This window comes from Carcharhinus amblyrhynchos, unplaced genomic scaffold (genome assembly GCF_965287045.1).
Source record: "Carcharhinus amblyrhynchos unplaced genomic scaffold, sCarAmb.v2.hapA scaffold_568, whole genome shotgun sequence".
Taxonomy (NCBI): domain Eukaryota; kingdom Metazoa; phylum Chordata; class Chondrichthyes; order Carcharhiniformes; family Carcharhinidae; genus Carcharhinus; species Carcharhinus amblyrhynchos.
Window position 1 is genome coordinate 90209 of NW_027650308.1, and position 23209 is coordinate 113417.

General features: G+C 50.8%; 1 protein-coding gene across 1 annotated transcript; it reads left to right on the top strand.

Annotated features, from left to right (window-relative positions):
- Positions 1–689: 689 nt before the first annotated feature.
- utp6 (UTP6 small subunit processome component) lies at positions 690–20262 on the top strand (the record flags this gene model as incomplete). Its single annotated transcript, XM_080184111.1, has 8 exons — positions 690–817; positions 12594–12678; positions 15122–15163; positions 15252–15344; positions 16056–16103; positions 17200–17263; positions 17477–17595; positions 20185–20262. Coding segments are annotated over exons 1-8 (621 nt in total), but the record flags the coding sequence as incomplete, so codon positions are not given.
- Positions 20263–23209: the final 2947 nt, after the last annotated feature.

Genomic DNA, 23209 nt, shown 5'->3' on the forward strand with positions numbered 1-23209 from the left:
ATTAGTGAGAGGATCAAGTGTTTCACTCCAGGTGTGATTCTATTGTGATACAAGGAAGCTTTCATCAAAACAAATTTTATATAACTATTATTTAAACAGTTTACCTATAATTAATAAATTAGCTTAACTTTTATTAATTGGAATATTTAAACAAGATACAATTCTTAACTACTAACCTATCTCTCTGAGTTAGGTGGATTGGCCATGTTAAGTTGCTCCTTTGTGTCAGGGGGATTAGCAGCCTGAATACACAGGGTTATGAAGACGGGTCTGGGTGGGATTGTGGTCAGTGCAGACTCGATGGGCCGAATGGCCTCCTATACTGTTGGGATTCTCAGCACTGAGTAAACTCAGCTCAATTTTAAACATACCCCTCACAAGAGACATAAAATATAAATACATTTCTTAAAAGTACAGGATCCAATGTCTGACCCCCAAGAGGCCATTGAGCCACTCAGCTCTGTACTAGCCCCTGCCTGAGGAGAGCGCGGCCCGCATCCTCCCTCCGGAAGCCGGAACCGGAAACACTGGGGAGCAGTTTGGAGCACGGGCCGGAACCGGAAATATCAGGAATGGTTTGGGGCGGACCGGAAATATCGGCGGAGCGTTTGGAACGCGGACCGGAAGCGGAAATACCGGGGGCAGGGTCGTGAGTGTCAGCCGGAAGCGGAAATGCCGGGGATGGTTTTGGAGAACGGACCGGAAGCTGTTGTACACGTGGGGTGATGGCGGAGTTTGTGCAGTGGGAGCTGGAGGAGCGGCTCCCGGAGTTGGAGCAACTGCAGAGAGTGGGACTGCTGAGCTTGGAGGAGACCAGGTGAGGCCGGGGGAGGGTTCAGCACTGACAATGTGGAGAATTCCCCACCTCACCCCACCCCAGGGCCAGAGGCTATTCAGCCCATTGAGCCTGTACTCACTCGGACACAGCATCTTAGCCAGGCCCGTGTTGACCCTGTTAGTCCCCCTGACACTAAGGGCCAATTCAGCACGGCCAATCCACCCAACTTGGACTATGGGAGGAAACCCACGCAGACACGGGGAGAATGTGCAGCCTCCAAACAGGCAGTGACCCGAGCCGGGAATCGAACCTGGGTCCCTGGAGCTGTGAGGCAGCAGTGTCAACCACTGTACACAAAAGCAGGGCAAATCCAGCCCAGCCAATTGCAGCCCAATCTGTCTACTCTCGATCATCAATAAAGTGATGATGTGGAGATGCCAGCATTGGACTGGGGTAAACACAGTAAGAAATCTCACAACACCAGGTTAAAGTCCAACACGTTTATTTGGTAGCAGAATCCACGAGCTTCGGAGTGTTGCACCTTTGTCAGGTGAGAGGGATTTCAGTTCACAAACAGGGCATATAAAGACACAAACTCAATTTACAAAATAACGATTGAAATGAGTGTCTTAAAGGTACAGACAGTGTGAGTGGAGGGGGCTTTAAGCACAGGTTAAAGAGATGCGTATTGTCACCAGACAGGACGGTTAGTGAGATTTTGCAAGTCGAGGCAAGTCACGGGCATTACAGATAGTGTGACATAACGCAAGATCCTGGTTGACGCCGTCCTCGTGTGTGGAACTTGGCTATCAGTCTTTGCTCAGTGACTCTGCGCTGCTGTGTGTTGTGAAGGCCACCTTGGGGAGCACACCCGAAGATCAGGGGCCGAATGCCTGTGACCGCTGAAGTGTTCCCCAACACGAAGAGAACAGTCTTGCCTGGTGATTGTTAAGCAGCGTTCATTCATCCGTTGTCGATGCACCTGCATGGTCTCCCCAATGTACCATGCCTCGGGACATCCTTTCCTGCAGCATATCAGGTAGACAATGTTGGCCGAGTTGCAAGGGTATGTACCATGTACCTGGTGGATGGTGTTCTCACATGAGATCACGGCATCTAAGTCAATAATCTGGCATGCTCGCAGAGGTTGCTGTGGCAGGGTTGTGTGGTGTCGTGGTTACTGTTCCCCTGAAGGCTGGGTAATTTGCTGTGGACAATGTTTGAGGCTGTGCGGTTGTTTGAAGGCAAGAAGTCGGGGTGTGGGGATGGCCATGGCGAGATGTTCGTCTTCATCAATGACATGTTGTAAACTCAGTAAAGTGATGGAAGGAGTCATCGACAACATCACTTGCTCAGCAACAACCTGCTCAGTGCCGCCCAGTTTGGGTTTCACCAGGGTCACTCAGTACCTGACCTCATTACAGCCTTGGTTCAAACATGGACAAAAGAGCTGAATTCCAGAGGAGAGGCAGCAAGGTCGCATTTGACCCAGTGTGTCATCAAGAAGCCCAAGTAAAACTGGAGTCAATGAGAACTCTTTGCTGGTTGGAGTTATACCTGGCACAAAGGAAGATGGTTGTGGTGGTTGAAGGTCAATCATTTCAGCTCCAGGACACCATTGTAGGAGTTCCTCAGGATTGTGTCCTCAACCCCAACCATCTTCAGCTGCTTTAGTAATTCAGCCTTATCATCATTCCAACAAAACTGATGCTAAGAGTTTCTATCGATAGGTGAAGAGAAAGAGGTTACGCAAGGATATTTTGGCCTCGGAGGGAGTGCAGAGGAGGTTTACTAGGCTGATTCCGGAGTTGAGGGGGTTGAACTATGAGGAGAGGCTGAATAAACTAGGCTTGTACTTGTTAGAGTTTAGAAGAATGAGGGGAGATCTCATTGAGACGTATAAGATGATGAATGGGATGGATAGGATAGAGGTGGAGAGGCTCTTCCTGCTCAGAAAGGACAGTAGGACTAGGGGGCACAGCCTCAAGATAAGGGGGGTGCAGTTTAGAACGGAGTTGAGGAGGAACTTCACTCAAAGGGTGGTGAATCTCTGGAATTCTCTGCCTGTTGAAGTGGTGGAGGCTGCCTCGCTAAATATATTTAAGACGCGGGTTGATGGGTTTTTGATAAGAGAGGGGATTAAGGGTTATGGGGAGAAAGCGGGAAAGTGGAACTGAGCCACGACAGATCAGCCATGATCTTATTGAATGGCGGGGCAGGCTCGAAGGGCTAGATGGCCTACTCCTGCTCCTATTTCTTATGTTCTTATGTTAGTGAAGACAAATGTAGGTCCCCCACAGACAGAAATGGGGGAATGTGTAATAGGGGAGAAAGAAATGGCCGAGAAACTGAATACACACTTTGGTTCTGTCTCCACAAGAGAACAGCAATCAGATACCAGAAATGTTGGACAATGCAAGATTTAGTGAAAGGGAAGAATTGAGGGAGATCAATATTAGTAGAGAAATGGTGTTGGGGGAATTGATGAGATTGAAGGTGGATAAATCCCCAGGGCCTGTAGTGGATGCATTGGTCGTTATCTTCAAGGATTCTATAGACTCTGGAACAGTCCCTGCAGATTGGAGGGTAGCGAACGTCACTCCAATATTCAAAAAGGGAGATAGAGAGAAAACAGGTAATTATAGACCAGTAAACCTAACATTGGCGATGGGGGAAATTCTCCAATCCATTATCAAGGACTTTATAGCGGAGCATTTAGAAAGCAGTGGCAGGATCAGACAGAGTCAGCATGGATTTATGAAGGGGAAATCAAGCTTGACAAATCTGTAGGAATTCTTTGCAGATGTAACGAGTAGAGTTGACAAGGGGGAACCAGTCGATGTGGTATATTTGGACTTTCAGAAAGTGTTTGACAAAGTCCCGCACAAAAGATTATCGTGCAAGATTAAAGCGCCTGGGATTGGGGGAAGTGTATTGAGATGGAGAGAAAACTGGTCGGCAGAGAGGAAACAAAGAGTAGGAATTAATGGGTGCTTTTCAAATTGGCCAACAGTAACTAGTGGGGGTGCCACAGGGATCGGTGCTGAGACCCCAGCTATTCACAATATATATTAATGATTTGGATGAGGGAACAAAATGTAACATTTCAAAGTTTACAGATGATACCAAGTTGGGTGGGAGGGTGAACTGTGACGAGGATACAGAGATCCTTCAGAATGATCTGGACAGGTTGGGTGAGTGGGCTAATCGATGGCAGAAATATATTCCAATGGTAAAGAAGGACTGTAGGAGAAGGGATAACCAGCCGTGGTTATCGAAGGAAATAAGAACATAAGAAATAGGAGCAGGAGTAGGCCATCTAGCCCTTCGAGCCTGCCCCGCCATTCAATAAGATCATGGCTGATCTGTTGTGGCTCAGTTCCACTTTCCCGCCCTCTCCCCATAACCCTTAATCCCCTCTCTTATCAAGAACCCATCAACCCGCTTCTTAAAAATATTTAGCGAGGCAGCCTCCACCACTTCAACGGGCAGAGAATTCCAGAGATTCACCACCCTTTGAGTGAAGAAGTTCCTCCTCAACTCCGTTCTAAACCGCCTCCCCTTTATCTTGAGGCTGTGCCCCCTAGTCCTACTGTCTTTTTTGAGCGGGAAGAGTCTCTCCACCTCTATCCTATCCATCCCATTCATCATCTTATACGTCTCAATGAGATCTCCCCCAAAAGCTGATGCGTTCAGAGTGGCTAAAAATAGTGGGCGATTAGAAGATTGGGAAAGATTTAAAAATCAACAAAGAAAGACTAAGAAGGTGGTAAAGAAAGGAAAGATAGACTATGAAGCTAAACTAGCACTAATTATAAAAAAAGACAGTAAGAGTTTTTACAAATATATAAAGAAGAGGAGGCTGGCTAGAGTGAATGTTGGACCCTTGGAGGATGAGAGGAGGGATTTAGTGGTGGGCGATGAGGAAATGGCTGAGGCTTTAAATAAGTTTTTTGCCTCAGTTTTCACGGAGGAGGACACGAATAGTTTGCCGGTTATTAAAGATAGAAGGATGGGAGGAGATGAGGGCCTAAATGCGATTACAGAGAAGGAGGATGCCGTGGAGGGACTGTCTACAGAGTCTCTGTGGGTGGAAGTAAGGAACAGCAAAGGGTCGAAAACTTTGCTGGGTGTATTCTATAGGCCACCCAATAGTGACAGGGAAGTTGAAGTGCAGATAGGGAAACAGATTCTAGAGAGATGTAGTAATAACAGAGTTGTCGTGATGGGAGACTTCACTTTCCCAAACATCAACTGGAATATCCCTAGGGTAAGGGGTTTGGATGGGGAGGAGTTCGTTAGGTGTGTTCAGGAAGGTTTCCTGACACAGTATGTGGATAAGCCTACGAGGGGAGAGGCTGTACTTGACCTGGTACTGGCAAATGAACCAGGGCAGGTGACGGATCTCTCGGTAGGAGAGCATCTTGGGAATGGTGACCATAATTCTATCTCCTTCACAATTGCATTGGAACGAGATAGGATCAGGCAGGCTAGGAAGGTGTTTGTCTGGAGTAAGGGGAAATACGAAGATGTCAGGAAGTTACTTGGACAAATAAACTGGAAGGAGGCGTTCTTAGGGAAAAGTACCGAAGGAAGGTGGCGGATATTCAAGGAATGTTTGTCTGGAGCTCTGCACGACAACGTTCCGATGAGACAGGGAGGTTTTGGTAGGTCACGGGAACCGTGGTGCACGAAGGCTGTGGTGAACCTAGTCAGGAGGAAAGGGAAGGTGTACAAAAGGTTCAGGGAGCTAGGAGGTGGTAAGGATCTTGAGGAGTATAAGGATTGTAGAAAGGAGCTTAAAAGGGAAATTAGGAGAGCCAGAAGGGGTCATGAGAAGGCCTTGGTGGGTAAGATTAAGGAGAATCCCAAGGCCTTCTATAAATATGTGAAATGTAAAAGGATGAGAAGAGAAGGGATAGGACCTATAAAAGGTGAAGGGGGAAAGGTCTGTGTGGAACCAGAAGAAATGGCAGAGGTGCTTATTGAGTACTTTGCCTCAGTATTCACAGTGGAAACTGATCTGGGAGATTTTGCTACAGATTTGCAGCAGATGGAAAAGATTGACTTTGTGGATATTAAGGAAGAGGATGTGTTAGAACTTTTGAATTCTATCAAGATAGATAAGTCGCCGGGACCAGATGGGATGTACCCCAGGTTATTGTGGGAGGTGAGGGAGGTGATTGCAGAGCCCCTGGTGATGATCTTTGCGCCATCAATAGAGACGGGAGAGGTTCCGGAAGATTGGAGGATTGCGGATGTGGTTCCTATTTTCAAGAAAGGGAACAGAGATAGCCCGGGAAATTACCGACCGGTGAGTCTGACCTCAGTGGTTGGTAAGCTGATGGAGAGGCTTCTGAGGGACAAGATTTACGAGCATTTGGAGAGGTTTGGCATGATCAGAAATAGTCAGCATGGATTTGTCAAGGGCAGGTCGTGCCTTACGAGCCTAGTTGAGTTTTTCGAAAATGTGACTGAACACATTGACGAAGGAAGTGCAGTGGACGTGGTGTACATGGACTTCAGCAAGGCGTTTGATAAGGTCCCCCATGCAAGACTTCTTGAGAAGGTGAGAGGGCATGGGATCCAAGGGGCTTTGGCCTTGTGGATTCAGAACTGGCTTGCCTGCAGAAGGCAGAGAGTGGTTGTGGATGGGTCTTTTTCTGCATGGAGGTCAGTCACCAGTGGAGTGCCCCAGGGATCTGTTCTGGGACCCTTGCTGATTGTCATTTTCATAAATGACCTGGATGAGGAAGTGGAGGGATGGGTAAGTAAGTTCGCTGATGACACGAAGGTTGGTGGTGTTGTGGATAGTCTGGAAGGATGTCAAAAGTTGCAGCAGGACATAAATAGGATGCCGGACTGGGCGGAGAAGTGGCAGATGGACTTCAACACGGATAAATGCGTAGTCGTCCATTTTGGCAGGACCAATGGGATGAACGAGTACACTATCAAGGGCAGGAGTCTTAGCAGTGTTGAAGAGCAGAAGGATCTTGGGGTCCGGGTCCACAGGACTCTTAAATCGGCCTCGCAGGTGGAGGATGTGGTCAAGAAGGCGTATGGTGTACTGGCCTTCATTAATCGAGGGATTGAGTTTAGGAGTCGGGAGGTAATGCTGCAACTTTATAAGACCCTTGTCAGGCCTCACTTGGAGTACTGTGCGCAGTTCTGGTCGCCTCACTATAGGAAAGATGTAGAAGCTATTGAGAGGGTACAGAGGAGATTTACAAGGATGTTGCCTGGATTGGGAGGCATGCCTTATGAAGATAGGTTGAGGGAGCTGGGACTCTTCTCCCTGGAGAGACGAAGGTTGAGAGGTGACCTGATAGAGGTTTATAAAATGTTGAGAGGAATAGATAGGGTGGATTCTCAGAGGCTATTTCCCCGGGTTGAAATGGTCGTTACGAGAGGACACAGATTTAAGGTGTGGGGAGGCAAGTACAGAAGTGATGTTAGGGGGTAAGTTTTTCACTCAGAGGGTGGTGAGTGAATGGAATCGGCTGCCGTCAGTGGTGGTGGAGGCGAACTCGCTGGGGTCTTTTAAAAGACTTCTGGATGAGTATATGGGATTTAGTGGCATTGGGGGTTATAGATAGGTCTATGGATTGGTAGGTATAGATGTGATCGGCGCAACTCGTGGGCCGAAGGGCCTGTTTGTGCTGTAGTGTTCTATGTACTGTCACTAGAGAGGTACTGATGGTGGACAAGTCCCCAGGACCGGATGGAATGCATCCCAGGGTTCTGAAAGAAATGGCAGAGGTGATAGCGGATGCCTTAGTAATTATTTATCAAAATTCGCTGGACTCCGGGGAAGTGCCGGAAGATTGGAAAACGGCTAATGTTACGCCGCTGTTTAAAAAAGGTAGCAGACAAAAGGCAGGGAATTATAGGCCGGTTAGTTTAACATCTGTAGTTGGAAAAATGCTAGAGTTCATCATCAAAGAAGAAATAGCGAGGTACCTAGAAAAGAATGGTTTGATCGAGCAGATGCAGCACGGATTTGTTAAGGGGACGCTGTGTTTGATGAATTTATTGGATTTCTATGAGGATGTGACTAGTGCGGTAGACAGAGGGGAACTGGTGGATGTGTTGTTTTTAGATTTCCAAAAGGCATTTGATAAGGTGCCTCACAAAAGGTTGCTTCTGAAGGTTAGGGTGCATGGAGTTGGGGGTAAGGTGTTAGCGTGGATAGAGGATTGGCTGCCTAATAGGAAGCAGAGAGTTGGTAGCAATGGGTGCTATTCTGGTTGGTGTTTGGTGACTCGTGGAGTGCCGCAGGGATCGGTGCTGGGGCCTCAGCTATTTACCATTTATATAGACGATCTGGAGGAGGGGGCTGAGTGTAGGGTGACGAAATTTACTGATGACACAGAGATGAGTGGAAAAGCAAATTGCGTGGAGGGTGTGGAAAGTCTGCAGAGGGATCTGGATAGGCTGAGCGAGTGGGCAAGGACCTGGCAGATGGAGTACAATGTTAGCAAGTGTGAGGTTATCCACTTTGGCAGAAATAATACTAGGAGGGATTACTATTTAAAAGGCGAAAAGCTGCAGCATGCTATGGTGCAGAGGGACCTGGGGGTCCTTGTGCACGAGTCACAAAAACCCAGTCTGCAGGTGCAGCAGGTGATCAAGAAGGTGAATGGAATGCTGGCCTTTATAGCGAGGGGGATTGAATATAAAAGCAGGGAGGTCTTGCTGCGACTGTACAGGACACTGGTGAGGCTGCAGCTGGAGTACTGTGTGCAGTTTTGGTCACCGCACTTGCGGAAGGATATATTGGCCTTGGAGGGAGTGCAGAGGAGGTTCACTAGGCTGATACTGGAGATGAGGGGGTTGGACAATGAAGAGAGACTAAATAGACTAGGTCTGTACTCGTTGGAGTTTAGAAGGATGAGGGGGGATCTTATAGAGACATGTAAGATAATGAAGGGGATGGATAGGGTAGAGGTAGAGATTCTTCCCACTTAGAAAGGACAGCAGGACTAGAGGACACAGCCTCAAGATAAGGGGGGGGGGTTGCAGTTTAGAACGGAGTTGAGGAGGAACTTCTTCACTCAAAGGGTGGTGAATCTCTGGAATTCTCTGCCCATTGAAGTGGTGGAGGCTACCTCGCTAAATATATTTAAGTCACGGGTAGATAGATTTTTGACAGACAAGGGAATTAAGGGTCATGGGGAGAAAGTGGGAAAGTGGAACTGATCCACTTCAGGTCAGCTATGATCTTATTGAATGGCGGGGCAGGCTCGAAGACCTAGATGGCCTACTCCTGCTCCTATTTCTTATGTTCTTATGCAGTATAATTTTGATAAGTGTGAGGTTATTCACTTTGGAAACAGAAACAAGGCGGCAGATTACCTGAATGGCTGTAAATTGGGAGAGGGGAGTGTGCAGAGGGATCTGGGTGTCCTTGTGCACCAGTCACTGAAGGTAAGTATGCAGGTACAGCAGGCGGTAAAGAAGGTAAATGGTATGTTGGTCTTCATTGTGAGAGGTTTCGAGTACAGGAGCAGGGATGTGTTGTTCCAATTATACAGGGGCCTTGGTGAGGCCACACCTAGAGTATTGTGTACAGTTTTGGTCTCCGTTTCTGAGGAAGGATGTTCTTGCTCTCGAGGGAGTGGAGCGAAGGTTTACCAGGCTGATTCCAGGGATGGTGGGACTGATGTATGAGGAGAGATTGACTGGGTTAGGATTGTTTTCACTGGAGTTCAGATGAATGAGGAAAATCTCAGAGATTTATAAAATTCTAACAGGATTGGACAGGGTAGATGCAGGGAGGATGTTCCTGATGGTGGGGGAGTCCAGAACCAGGGGTCACAGTCTGAGGATTCAGGGCAGACCATTTAGGATGGAGATGAGGAGACATTTCTTCACCCAGAGAGTGGTGAGCCTGTGGAATTCATTACCACAGGAAATAGGTGATGCCAAAACATTGAAAGTATTCAAGAGGCAGCTGGATATAGGGCGTGCAGCGAATGGGATCAAAAGTTATGAGGAACATAGAACATAGAACATTACAGCGCGGAACAGGCCCTTCGGCCCACAATGTTGCGCCGACCAGTCTTATTTTTAAAAAAAAACATTGACCCACTAATCTAAACCAATCCCTTTTCGTCCATAAACCTATCCACCAATCTCTTAAACGCCCCCAAACTAGGCGCATTTACAACTGCAGCAGGCAGGGCATTCCAGTCCCTCACCACCCTCTGGGTAAAGAACCTGCCCCTGACATCCGTCCTATAACTACCCCCCCTTAATTTAAAGCCATGCCCCCTCGTGCTAGATTTCTCCATCTGAGGAAACAGGCTATCACCATCCACCCTATCTAAACCTCTAATCATCTTATATGTCTCTATAAGATCCCCTCTTAGCCGCCTTCTTTCCAGTGAAAACAACCCCAAATCCCTCAGTCTCTCCTCATAGGACCTCCCCTGCATACCAGGCAACATCCTGGTAAACCTCCTCTGCACCCTCTCCAAAGCCTCCACATCCTTCCTGTAATGTGGGGACCAGAACTGCACACAGTACTCCAAGTGCGGCCGCACCAGAGTTGTGTACAGTTGCAACATGACGCTGCGACTCCTAAATTCAATCCCCCTACCAATAAACGCCAAGACACCGTACGCCTTCTTAACAACCTTATCTACTTGATTCCCAACTTTCAGGGATCTATGTACACATACACCTAGATCCCTCTGCTCCTCCACACTATTCAAAGTCCTCCCGTTAGCCCTATACTCAACACATCTGTTATTCCTACCGAAATGGATTACCTCACACTTCTCCGCATTAAACTCCATCCGCCACCTCGCAGCCCAGCTCTGCAACCTGTCCAAGTCACCCTGCAAACTTCGACACCCTTCCTCACAATCTACCACACCTCCGACTTTGGTGTCATCAGCAAACTTACTAATCCACCCAACTATACCCTCATCCAGATCATTAATAAAGATTACAAACAGCAGTGGCCCCAAAACAGATCCCTGAGGCACACCACTCGTAACCGAACTCCATGATGAATAATTACCATCAACCACCACCCTCTGTCTCCTATCTGCTAACCAATTCCTGATCCAAGTACCTAAATTACCACCAATCCCATACATCTGCATTTTCTGCAGAAGCATACCATGGTGAACCTTATCAAACGCCTTACTAAAATCCATATATACCACATCTACTGCCTTACCCCTATCCACCTCTTTGGTCACCTTCTCAAAGAACTCAATAAGGTTAGTAAGGCACGACCTTCCCGCTACAAAACTATGCTGACTATCTCTAATCAATTCATTACTCTCCAAATAACTATAAATCCTATCCCTAATAATTCTTTCTAAAACCTTGCCCACAACAGAAGTAAGACTCACTGGTCTATAATTCCCAGGGAAGTCTCTGTTCCCCTTCTTAAACAATGGGACAACATTCGCTGTCCTCCAATCTTCCGGTACTATACCAGAGACCAACGACGACCTGAAGATCAGAGCCAGTGGCTCTGCAATCACCTCTCTTGCCTCCCATAGAATCCTAGGGTAAATCCCGTCTGGACCAGGGGACTTATCTATTTTCAACCCATCTAGAATATCCAACACATCCTCTGTATCAACTACAATACTTTCTATTTTACGCCCCTAAAGGAGAAAGCAGGATTAGGCTATTGAGTTGGACAATCAGCCGTGATTGTAATGAATGGTGTAGCAGGCGCGAAGGGCCAAATGGCCTCATCCTACTCCTATCTTTTATATTAAAACTCATCTTTGAATTCCGTGCCCTGGGCCTCGGCTCCTCCCTCTGTGACTGGATCCTGAACTTCCTAACTCACAGACCACGATCAGTAAGGATAGGCAACAACACCTCCTCCGTGATCATCCTCAACATCGGTGCCCCACAAGGCTGTGTTCTCAGCCCCCTACTATACTCCTTATACACCAATCACTGCGCGGCCAAATTCCCCTCCAATTCCATTTTCAAGTTTGCTGATGACACAGCTGTAGTGGGTCAGATCTCAAACACTGACAAGATAGAGTACAGGAATGAGATAGAGAATCTGGTGAACTGGTGCAGCAACAATAATCTCTCCCCCAATGTCAACAAAACAAAGGAGCTTGTCATCGACTTCAGGAAACATAGTGGAGAACATGCCCCTGTCTACATCAACAGGAATGATTGTAGAAATGGTTGAGAGCTTCAAGTTTTTAGGTGTCCAGCTCACCAACAACCTGCCCTGCCACCATCCCACCCTCCCCCCCACCCCAGTGCTGACTATGGTTAAGAAAGTTCACCAACGATGTGTAATTCATCTCCCAACTTCCCAAAGCCTATCTACCATCTACGAAGCACCAGTCAGGAGTGTGATGAAGTAACAACAGAAAATGCTGGAGAATCTGTGCAGATCTGGCAGCATCTGTGGGGGAGAGAAGCAGAATTATTGCTTTGGGTCCTAGTGTCCTAGGTTGGTGATCTGGAACTCACTCCCTGAAGGGTGGCACATGTAGAAATCCTTGTCATGTTTAGAGGATGTGGATTTGAGGGGTGATGCTAGGGAACTCTGGGCCAAGGTCTGAGAGATGACATTAGGTTGGATGGGTAGTTTCCAGCTGAGCAGAGGGCGTTCCAATTCTGTGAAGCTTCGGTTCTAACTGGTGTGTTTACAATGCTGTATAAATGATCTGGGATTCTGGTCATTAATTGTAACGTCTCTGTGTATTGCTGAGTGAGGTTTGTTTGAGAATCACTGGCTTTGAAGCTGTTTTTGGATTTGGGATGAATATTGAGCTGCCAGGTATGTAATTCTGCTTGTTTTTTGTTGGTTTTGAAGAGCATTAATGAAGAAAGTCACTGCGCTGGAACATAAAGTGCACAGGCGAGCACTCAGCAAGGAGAGTTTCATCAGCTACATCCAGGTAACATCAGAACAGAAAAAGAACCAAACATCTTGATGGTTAGAGGCAGCAAGAAGGTGGGGTGGTGATAATATCACTGGACCAGTCATCCAGAGACCCAGGCGAAAGCTCTGGGGACTCGCATTCAAATCCCACTATTGCTGCTGGTGGAATTTAAATAATAATTGCTAGTCTCAGTAATGGTAATTGTGAAATTCAGCGGTAGGAGATCTGAGTGAGTGACTTCCAGCTGCCTTCTTGTGTAATAACCTTTAATGTGGCGTCTTAACAGATGCCTTTCCGAAAATCAAATACACTATATCTACCTGTTCCCCTTTATCCACCTTGAATGTGACTGAATCAAAAAAATTCAAATACATTCAGAAAGGTTCATTTATTAGTCACAAATAAGATTTACATTAACACTGCAATGAAGTTACTGTGAAATTCCCCTAGTTGCCCACACTCCAGCACCTGTTTGGGTAAATGAATCTAACCAGCACGTCTTTTGGACTGTGGGAGGAAATGTGAGCACCTGGAGGAAACCCACGCAGACGTGGGGAGAATGTGCAAAGCAGACAGATAGATATTAGTTAAATACAAAAGCCATAATGGCTTTGACTCATTTTCCAGCTATTCTGTTAGAACCTCTTTAATAAAGGATTCTCGCAATTGCCCTTTGACAGACGTTAAGCTAACTAACTGATAGTTTTTTGCTTTCCTGAATAAAGTTTTAGATTTGCTATTTTGCTGTGAAATGGCCTCAAAGTCCCTCCGTTGAGGGGTGAGTTAGAGATGAGCAGTAAATGCCAGCCCAGCCAGTGACACCCACATCTCACTGACACCTCACTCCACCCTCCTGGCCCTCGTACACTCCCTCACCCTCACTCCACCCTCCTGGCCCTCGTACACTCCCTCATCCTCACTCCACCCTCCTGGCCCTCGTACACTCCCTCAGCCTCACTCCACCTCCTGGCCCTCGTACACTCCCTCAGCCTCACTCCACCCTCCTGGCCCTCGTACACTCCCTCACCCTCACTCCACCCTCCTGGCCCTCGTACACTCCCTCACCCTCACTCCACCTCCTGGCCCTCGTACACTCGCTCACCCTCACTCCACCTCCTGGCCCTCGTACACTCCCTCACCCTCACTCCACCCTCCTGGCCCTCGTACACTCCCTCACCCTCACTCCACCTCCTGGCCCTCGTACACTTGCTCACCCTCACTCCACCCTCCTGGCCCTCGTACACTCCCTCACCCTCACTCCACCCTCCTGGCCCTCGTACACTCGCTCACCCTCACTCCACCCTCCTGGCCCTCGTACACTCCCTCACCCTCACTCCACCTCCTGGCCCTCGTACACTCCCTCAGCCTCACTCCACCTCCTGGCCCTCGTACACTCCCTCAGCCTCATTCCACCCTCCTGGCCCTCGTACACTCCCTCACCCTCACTCCACCCTCCTGGCCCTCGTACACTCCCTCACCCTCACTCCACCCTCCTGGCCCTCGTACACTCCCTCACCCTCAGTCCACCTCCTGGCCCTCGTACACTCGCTCACCCTCACTCCACCCTCCTGGCCCTCGTACACTCGCTCACCCTCACTCCACCCTCCTGGCCCTCGTACACTCCCTCACCCTCACTCCACCTCCTGGCCCTCGTACACTCCCTCACCCTCACCCTCACTCCACCCTCCTGGCCCTCGTACACTCCCTCACCCTCACTCCACCCTCCTGGCCCTCGTACACTCCCTCACCCTCACTCCACCTCCTGGCCCTCGTACACTTGCTCACCCTCACTCCACCCTCCTGGCCCTCGTACACTCCCTCACCCTCACTCCACCCTCCTGGCCCTCGTACACTCGCTCACCCTCACTCCACCTCCTGGCCCTCGTACACTCGCTCACCCTCACTCCACCCTCCTGGCCCTCGTACACTCCCTCACCCTCACTCCACCTCCTGGCCCTCGTACACTCGCTCACCCTCACTCCACCCTCCTGGCCCTCGTACACTCCCTCACCCTCACTCCACCTCCTGGCCCTCGTACACTCCCTCACCCTCACTCCACCTCCTGGCCCTCGCTCACCCTCAGTCCACCTCCTGGCCCTCGTACACTCGCTCACCCTCACTCCACCTCCTGGCCCTCGTACACTCCCTCACCCTCACTCCACCTCCTGGCCCTCGTACACTCGCTCACCCTCACTCCACCCTCCTGGCCCTCGTACACTCCCTCACCCTCACTCCACCTCCTGGCCCTCGTACACTCCCTCACCCTCACTCCACCTCCTGGCCCTCGTACACTCGCTCACCCTCACTCCACCCTCCTGGCCCTCGCTCACCCTCAGTCCACCTCCTGGCCCTCGTACACTCGCTCACCCTCACTCCACCTCCTGGCCCTCGTACACTCCCTCGCCCCCCTCCCCCCCGCTGGCCCTCGGACTCACTGATCATGTGTTTTCTCTTTCAGTATGAAATAAACTTTCTGGAATTGATTAAGCGACGGCGAGTGGTGAGTGATTCTCAGTTTGTGAGAGATTGAATTACACTCAGTGAGTTGTTGGATTGTTGTTTTCTGAACATATTCATTTCCTGCCTAGCGGATTGGCTACAGCTTTAAGAAAGATGAAATTGAATTTGCCATCATTCACCGGATTCACAGATTATTCAATCGAGCTCTGACCAAGTGGAAGGTAAGGCAGCGGTGTGTACGGGGGGAGGGGGCTGGGCAGGGCCGGGGGGCTGGGCAGGGAGGGGTGTGCGGGGGGGCCGGGGGGTGGGGGGGGGGGGTGGTCGGGGGGGGGGGGGGGGGGCGGGCGGGGTGTGCGCGGGGGCCGGGGGGAGGGGGGCTGGGCAGGGCGGGGTGTGCGCAGGTGCCATGGGACAGTTGTTTGAATGCCGCGGGGTGGGTGTGCTTGTGGACGGGTGCCTGGGTGGGTTGGGGGTGCGGGTATAAACCGAGGGGGATAAGGCTGGGGGTGTTGGCAGAGTGTGAGCTATAATTAGTGTAGGAATGTAAACTGGGAAGACCAGGGGGTCCGAGTCAAACTGGGGGCAAATATGAATAGTGTGGGGTTTGGGTCTTTTGGGACAGATTGGGGTCTGAGTTAGGATGGGGTTTGGGGTGCGGGAGGAAATTAGGGGGGTGGGATTGGGTTAAGAGCGTTGGGATTGTGGCAGCACAGAAGGGGATTGGGGGATGGGGTGGGGAGGAGGGGATTAGGGGTGCAGCAGGGGGTTTAGGGGTGTGTGGTGGGGGTTAGGGGTGCGGGATGGGAGGGGGTTAGCGGCTTGGGGGTGTTAGGGGCGCAGGTGGGGGAGTTTGGGGTGTGTGGGGCGGGGATTAGGATGGGTGTTTGCTGTATCCCTTAATGCAGATGGACTTAGTGAGTTTGGTTTTACAGGATGATGTCCAGCTGTGGCTCTCACACATCGCTTTCTGCAAGAAATGGGTAAATATTTCCAATAACAATATCTTTAATCCAGCTCCCTCACACTGTCACTCAGTAACCCCAAAGTCGGAGGTGTGGTAGATTGTGAGGAAGGGTGTCATAGTTTGCAGGGAGACTTGGACAGGTTGCAGAGCTGGGCCGAGAGGTGGCGGATGGAGTTTAATGCGGAAAAGTGTGAGGTAATTCACTTTGGCAGGAATAACAGATGTGTAGAGTATAGGGCTAACGGGAGGACTCTGAATAGTGTGGATGAACAGAGGGATCTAGGTGTATGTGTACATAGATCCCTGAAAGTTGGGAATCAAGTAGATAAGGTTGTTAGGAAGGCATACGGTGTCTTGGCGTTTATTGGTAGGGGGATTGAATTTAGGAGCCGCAGCGTCATGTTGCAACTGTACAAGACTCTGGTGCGGCCGCACTTGGAGTATTGTGTGCAGTTCTGGTCCCCACATTACAGGAAGGATGTGGAGGCTTTGGAGAGGGTGCAGAGGAGGTTTACCAGGATGTTGCCTGGTATGGAGGGGAGGTCCTATGAGGAGAGACTGAGGGATTTGAGGTTGTTTTCATTAGAAAGAAGGCGGCTAAGAGGGGATCTTATTGAAACATATAAGATGATTAGAGGTTTAGATAGGGTGGACAGTGATAGCCTTTTTCCTCGGATGGAGAAAGCTAGCACGAGGGGGCATAGCTTTAAATTAAGGGGGGGTAGTTATAGGATGGATGTCAGGGGTAGGTTCTTTACCCAGAGGGTGGTGAGGGATTGGAATGCCCTGCCTGCTGCAGTTGTAAACGTGCCTAGTTTGGGGGCATTTAAGAGATCCGTGGATAGGTTTATGGATGGAAAGGGTTTGGTTTAGGTTAGAGGGTCATTGCTTTTTTAACTGGTCGGCACAACATCGTGGGCCAAAGGGCCTGTTCTGCGCTGTAATGTTCTATGTTCTAATCCCCCCCAGCACCCTGTGTTACTGACTGTATCTGTACTGATGTTAATCCAGCTCCCTCACACTGTCACTCAGTAACCCCTCTCTCCCCACCCAGCACCCTGTGTTACTGACTGATATTGGTGTGGTGGTTACATCTCTTGTTTCATTCCCAGAATACCAAGGTGATGCTGAGCAAAGTGTTCTCTGCAATGTTGGCTATTCACCCGAACAAGCCAGGTAAGATACACATTGCCAGCGGGGCGAGCGGCTGTGCCGGCGGGGCGAGCGGCTGTGCCGGCGGGGCGAGCGGCTGTGCCGGCGGGGCGAGCGGCTGTGCCGGCGGGGCGAGCGGCTGTGCCGGCGGGGCGAGCGGCTGTGCCGGCGGCGAATATGTTGCGACTGACGTGGTACTCAGTGTTTTTAAAGTATTTTTATTGGATGATCTTGCAGCTTTCTGGATCATGGCTGCTAAGTGGGAGATAGAGGAGCGTTTGTCATCTGAAAATGCCAGGCATTTATTTCTCCGTGCTTTGCGTTTCCACCCTGACTGTCCGAAGATCTATCTGGAGGTAAGGGCTGTTTCACCAGCAGGTGTTAATCTGAGAGTGCTCAGAGTGTGGGAATTACCTTCAGCCTGTCTGTCCAAGGCAGCTACGACAGACCTCGAGTGTGACCCTGTCCGGCCCATCTCTGAATCTGGGAAACATTGGTTCAAAACCCAGCAAACAGCAATGGCTCAGGATGCATTACGGAGCTATTAACGTCCTTGAACTGGTTCTGTCCCGTCTCTGAGCCATGTGGCACCTTCTCTTTGAAAGGATGATGATGACTCCTGGCTCATTCAGGTCTCTGCCGCAATCCAGAGAAACTTCCGGTTATTTCAAAGCCTTTATTTGCCAAGAGCAAACTCTGTGTGAGTAAGAGACCACCAACAGGGCAGGAGTGGTTAGCACTGCTGCCTCACCGTGCCAGGGACCCGGGTTTGATTCCACCCTCAGGTCACTGTCTGTGTAGAGTTTGCACGTTCTCCCCATGTCTGCATGGGTTTCCTCCAGATGCTCTGGTTTGCTCCCGTAATGCAAAGATATGTAGCTTAGATGGATTGTCCATGCGAAATTGCCCCTTCGTGTCCAAGATGTGCAGATTCGATGGATTAAGGGGATAATGAGCGAGGTTAAGGGGATTGGGCTTGGGTAAGAACCTCTTTGGAGGGTGGATGTAGAGTCGATGGGCCAAATGGCCTCTTTCTGCACTGTTGGGATTCTAAGATCATGAACCCTGGTACCTTGGCTGCACCCCCATGCATGTGCAGACATCAGCTTCACTGACCCTCAGCAAGAGAATGTGACCAATGCAGACCAAACTACCCAGAATGCACCTTGGCTGTCACATGACTGGCCACACTGATGTGGACGCTCACATTACAGAGTCCTGGCGTGCTGGGGAACGGGGAAATGCTACCAGCATGTCCTTCCTGGGTTCTGGTTATTAGCATCATGGGGGGGGTGGGGAGGGGGTAATCTCGGGTTGGTGGGGGAGGGGGGGTAATCTCGGGTTGGTGGGGGAGGGGGGGTAATCTCGGGTTGGTGGGGAGGGGGTAATCTCGGGTTGGCGGTGGGGGGGGAGGAGGTAATCTCGGGTTGGTGGGGGCGGAGGGGGTAATCTCGGGTTGGCGGTAGGGGGAGGGGGTAATCTCGGGTTGGCGGTGGGGGGAGGGGGAGGGGGTAATCTCGGGTTGGCGGTGGGGGGGGAGGGGGTAATCTCGGGTTGGCGGTGGGGGGGGAGGGGGTAATCTCGGGTTGGTGGTGGGGGAGGGGGGGTAATCTCGGGTTGGCGGTGGGGGGGGAGGGGGTAATCTCGGGTTGGTGGGGGAGGGGGAGGGGGTAATCTCGGGTTGGCGGTGGGGGGGAGGGGGTAATCTCGGGTTGGTGGGGGCGGAGGGGGTAATCTCGGGTTGGCGGTGGGGGGGGAGGGGGTAATCTCGGGTTGGGGGAGGGGCGGAGGGGGTAATCTCGGGTTGGCGGTGGGGGGGGAGGGGGTAATCTCGGGTTGGCGGTGGGGGGGAGGAGGGGGTAATCTCGGGTTGGCGGGGGAGGGGGAGGGGGTAATCTCGGGTTGGCGGTGGGGGGGGAGGAGGTAATCTCGGGTTGGTGGGGGCGGAGGGGGTAATCTCGGGTTGGCGGTGGGGGGAGGGGGAGGGGGTAATCTCGGGTTGGCGGTGGGGGGAGGGGGAGGGGGTAATCTCGGGTTGGCGGTGGGGGGGGTAATCTCGGGTTGGCGGTGGGGGGGGGTAATCTCGGGTTGGCGGTGGGGGGGGAGGGGGTAATCTCGGGTTGGTGGTGGGGGAGGGGGGGTAATCTCGGGTTGGCGGTGGGGGGGGAGGGGGTAATCTCGGGTTGGTGGGGGAGGGGGTAATCTCGGGTTGGCGGTGGGGGGGAGGGGGTAATCTCGGGTTGGTGGGGGCGGAGGGGGTAATCTCGGGTTGGCGGTGGGGGGGGAGGGGGTAATCTCGGGTTGGGGGAGGGGCGGAGGGGGTAATCTCGGGTTGGCGGTGGGGGGGGAGGGGGTAATCTCGGGTTGGTGGTGGGGGGGAGGAGGGGGTAATCTCGGGTTGGCGGGGGAGGGGGAGGGGGTAATCTCGGGTTGGCGGTGGGGGGGAGGGGGTAATCTCGGGTTGGCGGTGGGGGGGAGGGGGTAATCTCGGGTTGGCGGTGGGGGGGAGGGGGTAATCTCGGGTTGGCGGTGGGGGGGAGGGGGTAATCTCGGGTTGGTGGGGGAGGGGGGGTAATCTCGGGTTGGCGGGGGAGGGGGAGGGGGTAATCTCGGGTTGGCGGGGGAGGGGAGGGGGTAATCTCGGGTTGGCGGGGGAGGGGGAGGGGGTAATCTCGGGTTGGCGGGGGAGGGGGAGGGGGTAATCTCGGGTTGGCGGGGGAGGGGGAGGGGGTAATCTCGGGTTGGTGGGGGAGGGGGAGGGGGTAATCTCGGGTTGGTGGGGGAGGGGGGGTAATCTCGGGTTGGCGGGGGAGGGGGAGGGGGTAATCTCGGGTTGGTGGGGGAGGGGGGGTAATCTCGGGTTGGCGGTGGGGGGGGGAGGGGCCGCAGGGGCAGTGGGTACAGTTCAGGCCGTCCACAGCTGTTCCTGCTTCTGTCTTTCCCAGTATTTCCGGATGGAGCTGATGAATGTTGAGAAACTGCGGAAGGAAAAGCAACTCCTGGAGGCAGCAAACCTGGAGCAGGTACAGAGAACTGAGAGCCCAGTCTTATGTTCATTTTCATGAGATTCTTCCATCTTTGATACAAAGGCAAACACCAACCGTTGTCCGATTCAAAAGTTCTTTATTCTTCTTACATATGCAAGCTGGCAAACCTTTGCTACGTAACTTCCACCCAGTGCTGGGAATCAGGTAGCAAAGGCGCGCTGAGCAACGGGACAATCTTCCTTTATGTAGCTTTTACAATCCTTCAGATCACGTGTGATCTGATACAGTATAGCTAATCACAAGACAAAGAACAACACAGCACAGGGAATAGGCCCTTCGGCCCTACAAGCCCCCACAGCCCATTTTAACACTCAGTGAGTGCCTCATTCCAATCCTCCTTCTACCTACGACTTTTGTCTATGCCTCTTGGACTCCACAATAAAGAGGTGCACATTTAGGGAATTATATGTGCGCCAGATTAAGGGAGGTCTAATTTAGGGACAATTTATTAACAACAATCAGCCTAACGGCACGTTTTTGTGGTGTGGGAGGAAACCGGAGCACCCGGAGAAAACCCACGCAAGCATGGGGAGAATGTGCAAACTCCCACAGACACTGACCCAAGTCGGAGATCCAACCCGGGTCCCTGTAACTGCACAGCAGATAGTGATAGTCACTGAGCTGTCGTGTTGCCCATCAATTGGTCCAGTTTAAGCGTACACTAACGATGTGAAGCACGAGGCAACTCTCGAAGCAACATCCAAGAGCAGCCCTCGTACAACCCACAGCGTGTACGCCCCTTGTTGGCCAACAAGGTGGACCGAATCACCTGGGGATGTAAAAGGAGACATCGATAAACATACAACAGCCTGTACAGATATTCATGGACGATCTCCAGAAGACACCCTTTGTTCTAGTCAGGTTAACCGTATCTAAGGTCATAATATTGTTACATTGAAAGAAAGAGAACTGTTAAAGGATAAATTCGCTAATCACAGATGTTTTAAGCATGTCCTTTTGAAATCAACTCAAAAGTTCTTAGTAGAACATAAGAAATAGGAGCAGGAGTAGGCCATCTGGCCCTTCGAGCCTGTCCCGCCATTCAATAAGATCATGGCTGATCTGTCGCTGCTCAGTTCCACTTTCCCGCCCTCTCCCCATAACCCTTAATCCCCTCTCCTATCAAAAACCCATCAACCCGCGTCTTAAAAATATTTAGCGAGGCAGCCTCCACCACTTCAGTGGGCAGAGAATTCCAGAGATTCACCACCCTTTGAGTGAAGAAGTTCCTCCTCAACTCCGTTCTAAACCGCCCCCCTTTTATCTTGAGGCTGTGCCCCCTAGTCCTATTGTCTTTTTTGAGCGGGAAGAGTCTTTCCACCTCTATCCTATCCATCCCATTCATCATCTTATACGTCTCAATGAGATCTCCTCTCATTCTTCTAAACTCTAACGAGTACAAGCCCAGTTTATTCAGCCTCTCATAGCTCAACCCCCTCATCTCTGGTATCAGCCGAGTAAACCTCCTCTGCACTCCCTCCAAGGCCAAAATATCTTTGCGCAGGTGCGGCGCCCAAAAATGCACACAGTACTCCAGCTGCGGCCTCACCAATGCCCTATACAGCTGCAGCAAGACCTCCCTACTTTTATATTCAATCCCCTTCGCTATGAAGGCCAGCATCCCATTCGCCTTCCTGACCACCTGCTGCACCTGCAAGCTGGGTTTTTGCGACTCATGCACAAGGACCCCGAGGTCCCTCTGCACCGTCGCCTGCTGCAGTTTTTCGCCTCGTAAGTAACAGTCCTTCCTACCATTCTTCCTACCAAAGTGGACCACCTCACACTTGCCAACATTAAATTCCATTTGCCATTTCCTGGCCCATTCGCCCAGCCTATCTAGATCCTTCTGCAGACTCTCCACACCCTCCGCACAATTTGCCGTTCCCCCAATCTTGGTGTCATCAGCAAATTTCGACACTCTACACTCGGTTCCCTCCTCCAGATCATCTATATAAATGGTAAAAAGCTGAGGCCCCAGCACCGACCCCTGGGGCACTCCACTAGTCACCATCCGCCAATCCGAATAGCACCCGTTGACCCCCACTCTCTGCCTCCTATTTGACAACCAATCCTCTATCCACGCTAACACCCTACCCCCAACTCCATGTCCCTCGACCTTCTGCAATAACCTCTTGTGAGGCACTTTGTCAAACGCTTTCTGAAAATCTAGAAAGACCACATCCACCGGCTCTCCTCTATCCACCGCCCTAGACACATCCTCATAGAACTCCAGTAAATTTGTCAGACACGATTTACCTTTAATGAAACCGTGCTGCGTCTGCTCTATCAAGCAATTCCCTTCAAGATGCCTCGCAATTTCCTCCTTAATGACAGATTCTAACATTTTACCTACCACAGATGTTAAACTAACCGGCCTATAATTCCCCGCCTTTTGCCTGGCACCCTTCTTAAACAACGGCGTAACATTAGCCGTTTTCCAATCATCTGGCACTTCCCCGGAATCCAGCAACGTTTGGAAAATAACCACCAAGGCATCCACTATCACCTCCGCCACTTCTTTCAGAACCCTCGGATGCATTCCATCCGGTCCTGGGGACTTGTTCACAATCAGCCCCCTCCAGTCTGTCGAGCACCTCCTCTCTAGTAACAGTAATGTCATTAAGACCCTCCAGTCCTACCACCTTTCCATCGCTAACACCCGGCAAATTATTCACGTCCTCCTCCATGAAGACAGAAACAAAAAAGTTATTCAATACCTTAGCCATATCCCCATCCCCTACCCTTTTCTCATCTTCTAAAGGACCAACATTCACCCTAGCCAGCCTCTTCCTTTTTATATATTTATAAAAACTCTTGCTATCCTTTTTTATATTAAGCGCTAGCCCAGCTTCATAGTTTCTCCTACCCTTCCTTATCAACTTCTTTGTCAATCTTTGTTGACATTTAAACCTCTCCCAATCCT